Below are 9863 nucleotides of genomic sequence, written 5' to 3' on the forward strand. Positions count from 1 at the left end.
CTCATATGTTTGGAGTCCCACTCCCTTCCACTCACTTCCAGTTCAGAACAGAGGTCTTTGGAAATGTAGTCCCTTCTTTTGACAGGAGAGTTTGGGGGATACACAGACCATTGTGAACTTGGGCTTTGCTGACTTGGAACTGCTGAGGACTCTGAATGAGTGTGATCTGGAGATAGACAGCTGCTATTTTTCCTGTCTGACCTTCTCTATCGCCTTTGAGATGACATTGAAGCATCTAGCCATTTCTCTCTTTTTTTTTTTGGTACCAGGGATGGAACTCAGGTCCTTGCGCTTGCGCAGCAGACGGCAAAACCACTGAGCTAAATCCCTGGCTAAGCATCTAGACTAGGAATGTATTCAGTCCCCCATTACTTCTTTTTCTTCTTTGGTACCAGGGATTGAACTCAGGACCTTGGCTTACAAGGCAGGTGTGGTGCCACTGAGCTAAAATCCCCGGCAGCCCCCATTACTTCTGACAATGCTGTGACTACTGGCAAATTATTTGACCTCTGAGGCTTACTTTCCTCTTCTGTAAAATGAGATAAGAATGCTAAATCCCCAGATTGGTATGGTGATTGGATTGAATAATGGATGGTGAAGGGTTTGGCGTACAAATAGGTTTCCATACACGTGTTGGGTCAAGAGAAAGGTCAGGCCTGAAGGGTCTGAGGAGATAGATCCCTTGGGTTTAGTCCTTTCTAGCAGACTTCCCTTGAGAGGATGGAAGAGATGTTGACACAATTACCTAAGCATCTGTCTTCCATTCTGGCCAGGACCCCCACCCCCCCACCCCCCCAAGGGAAACCTGGGCCTAAACCTACCAGGTTATCACATGTGCTTGGCCACCACCTTCTCCATAGGCCTGCAAAGGTGGAGGAGACCAAGGGGTTGGCCCTGCCTAATAGCCTGATCACTATTCCTTTCCTCCCACAGGTATAGCCTTCACAGACCTCCCGGTAAGTACTACTAATGGGTCTTCCTGGTGCTGGGCTGCTGGGGGCTGCCCGGGAGGAAGGTGTTAGTACCTGCAAGTGCAGGGTGTAGAGTCAGGGCCTTTCCCCAACCAGGGATGTGTGCTGTGCTGTCAGCTTGAGGGCGCTAGTAGGGGTTACCTGCTGGCTTTCCTGTCTCCAGCAGCAAGTCCTGGTCTTCCTCCATGACTCTTAGCAGGTGACAGAAATTTGTGACATTTCCAAAGGCAGCTGTGGGGTGGGTCGGGGTGGAATGAGGGTAGCTCTGTGGCTCAGCTGACCTGAGCCAACTCCATGTGGCTTACAGCCAGTGGACTGGGGATTCAGAATGTAGGGAATTGTTCCTGAACTTTTAGGAAACCAGATCTGTACATATTCATCAGAGATCCCTACACAGATTGCTGCCATTCGGGGTCCTTATGTCTCCCAGATACGCACACACACTGGCCAGAGAAATGAGCTTTGTGGGGTTTTCTTTTCTTAGAAAAGGATAGGGGTTTTGCAGGCTTAGTTCAGGGCTTATCCCCACCTACTGTACCCCAGTCCTCTACAGTGAGTCACCATGGGACTCGTCACATGCAGGACCTCCACCCAGAATGCTGGGCACCTGGCCCAGCTCTGTGTGCCCTGGCTGGTTCTGGAAGGAAGGAAGGTATGCTGACTCTGGTGGATCCCAGGCACCTTTTAATGCCCCAGGAAATGTCTTTGTGAGCTGAGGGGCCTCTGAAGCTCAACCGGGACACCCAGGGTCATGTTCAAACCTCCTGTCTATGGATCAGAATTCTTCTTCCTTCCCACCTGGACACCCCAGAGAGAGGCTGTGGGGCTAAGCAAAGTGAGCACACTCAGGAGGAGAATTCTGACCCTGGCTGGGGAGCAATCTAGTTGTGGAGACATGACATGTATTGACCAGATGTGAGTGTGGGTGGTATGCTATCAAGTGCTAGAACTTGTGGGTAGTGTCTCTGTGGGCACTGATGGTCAGGGAAGGCTTGCTGGAGGAGGTAGGCTTTGGCTGTGATATAGAGGCTGGGAAAGAAAGGAAGTAAGAGGTCTGTGGGTTCTGAGTTGTTGGTGGGCTAAGCCCATTGTGCCCAAGGAAGGCACATGGTACTCAGAAATGACATGTGGCCTAAGGATAGGTGAAGAGGAGACTAGGAACCCTGGGAAGGTGGTACGTAGTGACGTGGAGAGGAGGTAGGTGGGCAGTGGCAGTAGGAGCCATAGGAGGCACTGAGGGAGTGATCTGGCAGAAGCTGGTCATGGCAGGAGGGGGGGTAAAAAGCAAGGAGTGCACATTTCATTGGCCGTAGGTCCTCTGTTGAGTGAGCTTCTGACAGGAGAGGCAGCAGCCTTCTCTCTCCCCTTTACCAGCACCAAGGAGTTCAACTCACCTGATGCTTTGTTATGCTTTTTTCCTCCCTCTTCTCCTGTATCTACCTTCCTGCTGCCTCATACAACTTTTTCTTCTGGTAGTGGGTATTGAACCTCTACTACTCTACCACTGAGCTATAGCCCCAGCCCTTTTATTTTGAGCCAGTCTTGCTAAATTACCCAAGCTGGCCTCAAACTTGTGATCCTCCTGCTTTAGCTTCCCCAGTAATTGGAATTACAGGCATGCACCACCATACCAGGCTCTCTCATAGTGTCTCCTCTGTCTGTCTGTCCCCCTCCCCCCATTTTTGTTTTTGAGACAGGGTCTCTCCTATATAGTCCATGCCAGCCTGACTCATGATGCTCCTGCCTTGTCTTCTGAGTGCTGGACTTACAAGAGTTTGCCACCATGACCAGCTCTCATACAGTTTTTTGTTGTTGTTATTTGCTTGCTTGTTTTGTTTTGGGTCAAGAGATCCTTGGCCCTGGATCTTTCCATGACAAGCCCACTGCAGTGTACCCTGGCTGAGGTGGCTCTTGGGCTTTGGGGACACTATGGCCTTTGGTGCAGGGCAGGAGAGTCTCCATATTGAACCTTGGTTTGTTTTCTTTAGCTTTCTTCCCTCAAACTCTGGGGTACAGTGTCTTTGGTAGGTAGGTAGACACAGTGTGGCTTAGCTGCTGCTGTCTCCCACCTTGCAACTCTTTTCCAGCCCTAGCACTGGCCAGGAGCCATGGAGGTGAAGCAAGGCCCTGCCACCCCACTGCCCTGTGGGCTTGACTGACATTCATTCTCCTCCTCAGGCCAACCTCTACCCCACCGTAGGCCTGCAGACACCTGGGGAGATTGTGGACGCCAACTTTGGGCAGCAGCCCTTCCTGTTCGACATTGAGGACTACATGCGAGAGTGGCGTGCCAAGGTCCAGGGCACTGTCCACGGCTTTCCCATCAGTGCCCGACTTGGCGAGTGGCAGGCGGTGCTGCAGAAGTGAGTGCCACCCCCAAGGCCTCGTGCTGCTGTAGGCCCCACAGTGCTACAAGCTGCTCATACAAATCCAGAGGGGAGCATGCTTCTGGGAAGCACTCCTAGGGGAATTTGGCTGCTGCCTTGCTTCCTTTTCCTCAGTAGACAACTCCACACCACCCTACAGAGCTGCTCCTGGTTAAACCTCAGCTAGCTCAGAAAGCTTTTGTGTGTAAGGTCACCAGTAGGGCTGTGTCCCTTCCCCAGGTCCTTTTGCAGAGGATATTTTAAGACCCCCTGTGGTCTCTTCCTCTTGTGCAGTTTTTCCACTATTAAGTATCCATCCTGCTCATACTTTGGCCTGAGGTCACCTCACAGGGTCCACATATAGCTAAGTCCCCTGCTTCCATGACATTGGTGGAAGGAAGAGAGTCTGCTCAAGGATCAGCCAGTCTTGCTCCTGGCTGATTAATTCTCAGACTGTCATGGAAGCCAGTGTTGCTGAGACTCCCATCAGGAAGCCTGGTTTGGATCTCTTCCACTGGCCAGGTGAAGGCCTGACTGAGGCAGTGACCAGTGTCCACTTACTGGCTCCCAAGGGTGAGGAAGGGCAGGGCTTTGCTAGCCCTGGTCGTTGCCCTGCAAAGGCACCGAGGTGCCAGGGACTTTGGGTAGGATTGGCATGCAAACTGGGTCCTTTCTTAAAGGATTGACATTGAGGCAGCCCTGAAGGAGGGCTAAGGCAAGGGCTAGATGGTCAGACCCTTCTCAGAAAAAGCGGCATGGCTGTCTCTCATTCTCAGCCCCCAGAGCAGATGAGAAGTACTTCTGTGGGGCCAGGACAGTGCCACTCCCTGTAGCAAGTCTGCTAGATGGGCAAGAGGAGAGGTGAAGCTGCCCAGGCCTTGTAGGGGAATGTCTGATATCCTCAGCTTTCAGGGCCTGGGCTCAGCACATGGGTGTTTTTGTTTACGTGTGTGTATCCATGTGCCTGTATGTGTGCATATGCAGTATTTGCCTAAACCTGTGTATAATTTGTGTTCTGTGCTTTCACAAAGCTTTATTTTATACATATTGGGAATGACTGGGCTATCTTGGAGACAAATTTGTCACAAGCCCCCCTTGTCTGGTTTCTGCTGGGAGGTCAGGTATCTTCTCTCTTTTGATGGTGTACATAAACTTTTTTCCTACATAAAGCAGTTTATGACATAAACGTAAGCAGTTTTCATATGTAAGAATTTTACATATATGAGATTACTTTCTTGGAGTCCTTTTAAAAAGTGGAATTGTTGGGTCAAAGAGATTTACATTTTAGAGGCATCTGATAGTCATATGGGCTTATCTAAACCATGTTTTGCCCAAAAGCTTTACCCTTGTAGTTGTAATACAATAATAAATAACATATATAATACATTTTATTTTATATATATATATGTATATATATATATATATATATATATACATACACACACACACATATATATACACACACATGTATATATGGTTTTATTTGTTTGGAGACAGGACAACTTAGGCTGTCCTCAGACTTGCCGTGAAGCACAGGCTGGCCTTGAATTAGCAATCCTCCTACCTCAGCCTCCCACATAGTTATACTTATTATTCAGAATATAATATTACATAATAAATATTTTCATAAGGGTTTGTATGTACTTCTTTCTTGGTGCCAAGCACTTTACATGCATTATCTCACTTACTTATTAAAACACAGGCAACACACAGCCAAACTTCTGTGCCTCCCACACAACAGCCCTTTGGATATTTGTGTTAATAATAGTAATGACTAGTTGGGCATGATGGTGCATGCCTGTAATCCCAGCACTCAGGGGCTGGGGTGGGAGGATTGCTGTGAGTTTGAGGCCAGTGTGGGCTACATAGTGAGTTCAAGGCCAGCCTGAACTGCATAGTGAGACCCTGTCTGGAAAAAAAAAGACTTATGATGTGTTATGTACATGTACCAGCTTCCCATGATGAATGTAATCATTATGTACTGCAAATGTGTACTAATAAAAATAAGAATTAAAAAGATAATAGTAATGACATCAGATGCACACACACCCCTGCGTATTCACTCCTGTATACATCAGACATGAGGGCTTATCCATCTCTCCACATTTGCACACATGTGCGTATACACACATGTATGTGTCACTTCTCAACCAGCTTTAAATGGGGTTAAATTATCACTGGGCATTAGGTCCTTTTCCAAAGATTGTGTTCCTGTTCGTCCTCGTGCCTGCCCCTTCCCTGCAAAATCAGCCTGATATCTTGACATCATGGGCCCCTGATCTATAGTATAGCATGGAGCAACATGGCTCCTAGTTTAGCTCCCATCACTCTAAAGCCAGTGCTGCCAAGGGACAGTATCAATGGGGGAGTGGGACACTTGTGGCTAGTGCCAGCAGCTACAGAATAGCCCCTGCATGTGTGACAGGTGTGCATTTGCCATACATCCTCTGTGTCAGGGCAGCTACCACACTGCCTGACTGGCTGCTGTTTCAGGAACCCTGGGTGAGACTATCAGCCACCTCTGAGCTTGCATTTCATTAGTAGGCAGCTGCTTCTGCAAGTTTGGGGGCAGCTGCTCTTTGAGCTGTGAACACAGATATGACCAGCCCCTCTCCCACCTGATGGCATGAACACTGTGGGCAAATTTCAGTTTATTCCCATCCCTTCAGTTTTTGTGGAGGTTGTACCTCTAACATGTGTTTGGAAAAAGCTCTTGGGGGCTAGTCTGTCCCATCAGGTGGTCAGTGAGAAATGTGGTTCTTGAGTGTTACCTTGAGCTCTTCCTTTTTTCTAGCATGGTCTCATCTTACCTGGTGCATCATGGGTATTGTGCCACAGCCACAGCTTTTGCCCGAATGACCGAAACCCCGATTCAGGAAGAACAGACGTCCATAAAGAACAGACAAAGTAAGGTTAATTCTCCTCTCCCTTTCCCTACCTTATCTGTCCCTAACTGCTGTCTGGCTCATGCCAGCCCTGGTTAACCTCTCAGGAGTCTATTCTACTCTGGTCCTCACCACTTTGAAGACCGGCCCTCCACCCTAGGCCAGCCCCAGACCCTGCTCCTGTCCTTCCTTTAAAACAACACTGCCCAGGGCTGGGGATTTAGCTCAGTGGTTCCACCTCCTCCCTCGCAAACGCGAGGTCCCAAGTTCAATCCCCTATACAAAAAAAACCACTGCCCAGACCCGAGAAGGTCTCAAAGCAGCCTTCTTAATTCATACTGTCCAGGCCAGGTACAGGCTGGGCCCTGGCATGGCTAGATCCCATTCTTCCATGCTTGTTTCCTTGTTCCTAAGTCCTGGATTCTACTCAGCCTCCTATTCATGGTCTTTCAGAAAGAGTGTTTGCATCTTATCAGACCAACTCCCTGCCTTTCCCACCATTTATTTATTGAACCTTAGTAGTTCTGCTTGTTTGTAGCCAGAGAGAAGACTGAATGGCTAGACAGGGTGAAGCTGATGCTTGGTGGCTGCTGTGGTAGTACTTCTCTTTTCTCCCCACCACTGGTCCTGCCCTTTGCAGATAACCTAGTTCTTCCGTGGCCAAAGGCAGGTCTCCTGATGTTCATACAGACCTATGTACTGAGTGTTTGGGGTCCTTTCATGGAAGGAAGGGTGGGACAGGACACGGAGTGCCCACACAGGAGATAGGAGGAGAGGAGCGTGAGGGTTGGGTGTATGTGTCTGTGAGTGTCTGCCTGTGTCTCTCTGAGCCTGTCGTCTCTGTGTATGTGCGTGTGTCTGTGTCTCCCAGAGAAACTGCATCAGCCAGCCAGACCGAAGGAGATCCCGGACTTGGGATCTACAAATGAAAGACCCTCAGACCCAGAAGTCACTCCCAGCAAGATGCACCAGACCCCAGGGAAAGCCTGTGAAGGCAACAGCCAAATGTTCATGGCCCAAGAGGTGTCATCATCAGAGACACCAGCATGAGGAGAATGACCTCCTCTCCCAAAAGGGAGCACACTGCAGCCTCTGAAGACTGCCAAGACATGGGCCCTGGCCTGAAACAGTGCGCTCGCATTGCTTCTCCCCTGCAAGACCTGGAAAGAAAGGAGTCTGTCTGAAAAGAGCCCTCAAGCCACTGGCTACCTGAGTGCCCATCCTCATATCATAGGCCTTCCCACATCAGGGCCCTCGTCCTAGCTAGGTCCCCGACCACGTGTACCCCACAGGAGTGGGCCTCCAAACTCCCCTCCTGCCTCTGGGGTGCAAGTTCCCCTCTGTTTTCCCCTCTTATTCTTGAGGACTTCGCAGAAACTAGACTTTGCCGTGACGCTGGACAGCCAGGTTCTCTCCTCAGCCATTGATTCTGTGAGCATCTCCAGTTGACAGAGCTCTCTAAGCCAGCCCATTCCAACTCTCTGCTGGCCCCTGCCCTGAGGCTGGTCAAGTCCCAGGCATGTACTCTGAAGAGAGTCTGTGGCCCTCATTCACTACTGCTGCTTTTGCTCTCTGCAGAGATCCAGAAGCTGGTACTAGAGGGCCGAGTGGGCGAGGCCATCGAGACCACACAGCGCTTCTACCCTGGGCTGCTGGAACACAATCCCAACCTCCTCTTCATGCTCAAGTAAGTCCTGGCCTCCATTCCTCAAGCCCAGTCCTTCAGCTGGCTGCAGGAATCTGTAGCCCGGGCCAAGCCCAGAGCATCGCTGCTGCACTCCCTCCACAGGTGCCGACAATTTGTGGAGATGGTGAATGGCACCGACAGTGAGGTCCGCAGCTTGAGCTCCCGAAGCCCCAAGTCCCAGGACAGCTACCCTGGCTCCCCCAGCCTCAGCCCCCGGCATGGCCCCAGTAGTTCCCACATGCACAACACAGGTCAGCCACTCTCCAGAGGGCTTTGGGAAGGAAGGGCACCCCAGTACCCATCCCTGCACTGGGTTCAGGACTTGCCTGCTGCTGGATTGGGGGAAGGGAACGGGAACTACTGTGGCTATCCCCAGGGCCCAGCTTGATAGCAAGCTGCCCCTCTTCCTCTGACCATCCCTGGCTTCTAGGAGCAGATAGTCCCAGCTGCAGCAATGGCGTCGCATCCACCAAGAGCAAACAGAACCACAGTAAATATCCCGCACCCAGCTCCTCCTCCTCGTCCTCATCCTCCTCGTCTTCCTCCTCCCCATCCTCCGTCAATTACTCCGAGTCCAACTCAACAGACTCCACCAAGTCCCAGCCCCACAGCAGTACAAGTAACCAGGAGACCAGGTGCCTGTCTTGCTCCACTCCCTCTGCTCTGCTTCGACTGGGTCCACTGGGCCCACTGTAGTCTGTCCTTTGAATACTGCTCCCTGCCCTTCACCCCACCTCCATCACTGCTTCTGTGCCTGTAGTGCTAGCTGTTGACCTGCCAAACCAATCACTGGCTCTGGCTCCTGGCCCTACCCAAGTTTTAGCTGCCAGTTTCCTTAGACCTGGCTTTTTCTGGAGGTGTTGAACATGCCAGTTAGAAGAGGGTCTCCTCCAAAGAAGCTGGGCCCATCAGAATCCCCAAAGTATATAATGAAGGAGCTTTTGTGGGATCTGGCTTCTGCACAGCCAGGTTGCTAGGCAGGGCACCTGGGTTGCAGGCTGTAGCTCTGGGTGGCTTTCAACAGGTCTTAGGTATGGCTTAAGTCCCACCTGGGTTTAGCTTCCAGCCAAAGCCACAGAGATGCCCAGTAGAGCCTGTGGAGCCCAGGCATTGGGGATGAGGGAGATATGTAGGAGAGTCAGTCAATTTAGGAGAGCCAGGGAGGGGAGAGTCATGGAGGCAGCATTGGGATAAGAATGGGAATCGGGTGAGAGGCCTCTGGGAATAGCTGTGGTAGGAACCAAGTCTTGGAGACAGGGAAGCTTGAGCTGTCCTTTCATGTTCCTGGTGACCCTCAGCTTACGTGCAGCAACCATGGTTAAAACTTGAATTGAGGCCCCACCAGGCTGCTCCAACCACATCTCCTTAGCCAACTCCCCTCAACTGTTTTCCACAGCGACAGTGAAATGGAGATGGAGGCAGAGCATTACCCCAATGGTGTGCTAGAAAGCATGTCCACACGCATTGTCAATGGTGCCTACAAACATGAGGACCTGCAGACGGATGAATCCAGCATGGGTAAGGGATGTGCCCTAGCGTGCACTACCGTGGTGTTCCCTGAGAGGCCAAATGGAGGGGCTGGGATGACAGGCATTGGCAGTTTGAAAAGCTCCACCCAGATCAGGTCCACTGCTTCTTAGCCAGTCATGGATAGGTCCTTGAGTTGGCTTCAAATGTGTACGAAGGTCCAGGCTGCTGCCAGGACCAGGGCCACTGCATTTGAGGCTGGAGCAAGTTCAAGAGTGGATACTCGTATGTGTACAGGGCAAGAAGAGTGAAGCTTGCCTCCTGTCTGGCCCCTGGACTGTAGGCAAGGTGGATGAGAGTACCTATGCTCTGGCTGCTCTTCTAGCCTTTGCTTGCCTCTAGCAGAAGCTGGAACTTCCTTGGGTCCTTCTTTCCTTTCCTTCCTCACCCCTCCGAATGTGTTCTCTGCTGGCGTCTGGTTGCAGAT

The 9863-nt window shown here is 50.9% G+C and overlaps 1 protein-coding gene across 2 annotated transcripts in view; it reads left to right on the top strand.

The window, feature by feature from the left end:
* Ranbp10 (RAN binding protein 10) overlaps nt 1–9863 on the top strand; it is a 70135-nt gene that overhangs the window by 55869 nt on the left and 4403 nt on the right. For both annotated transcript variants that reach the window (XM_004843015.3, XM_004843016.4), the window contains 8 exons: nt 934–956; nt 3150–3334; nt 6132–6244; nt 7801–7909; nt 8012–8160; nt 8340–8544; nt 9306–9427; nt 9862–9863. The exon at nt 9862–9863 is cut by the window's right edge and continues 144 nt beyond it. In XM_004843015.3, the coding sequence (XP_004843072.1) occupies nt 934–956; nt 3150–3334; nt 6132–6244; nt 7801–7909; nt 8012–8160; nt 8340–8544; nt 9306–9427; nt 9862–9863 (908 nt within the window). The remainder of the gene's footprint in view (nt 1–933; nt 957–3149; nt 3335–6131; nt 6245–7800; nt 7910–8011; nt 8161–8339; nt 8545–9305; nt 9428–9861) is intronic.

Source organism: Heterocephalus glaber, unplaced genomic scaffold (assembly GCF_053883595.1).
Source record: "Heterocephalus glaber isolate CG9 unplaced genomic scaffold, H.glaber_assembly_v1.0 deba00000071, whole genome shotgun sequence".
Classification (NCBI taxonomy): Eukaryota; Metazoa; Chordata; class Mammalia; order Rodentia; family Bathyergidae; genus Heterocephalus; species Heterocephalus glaber.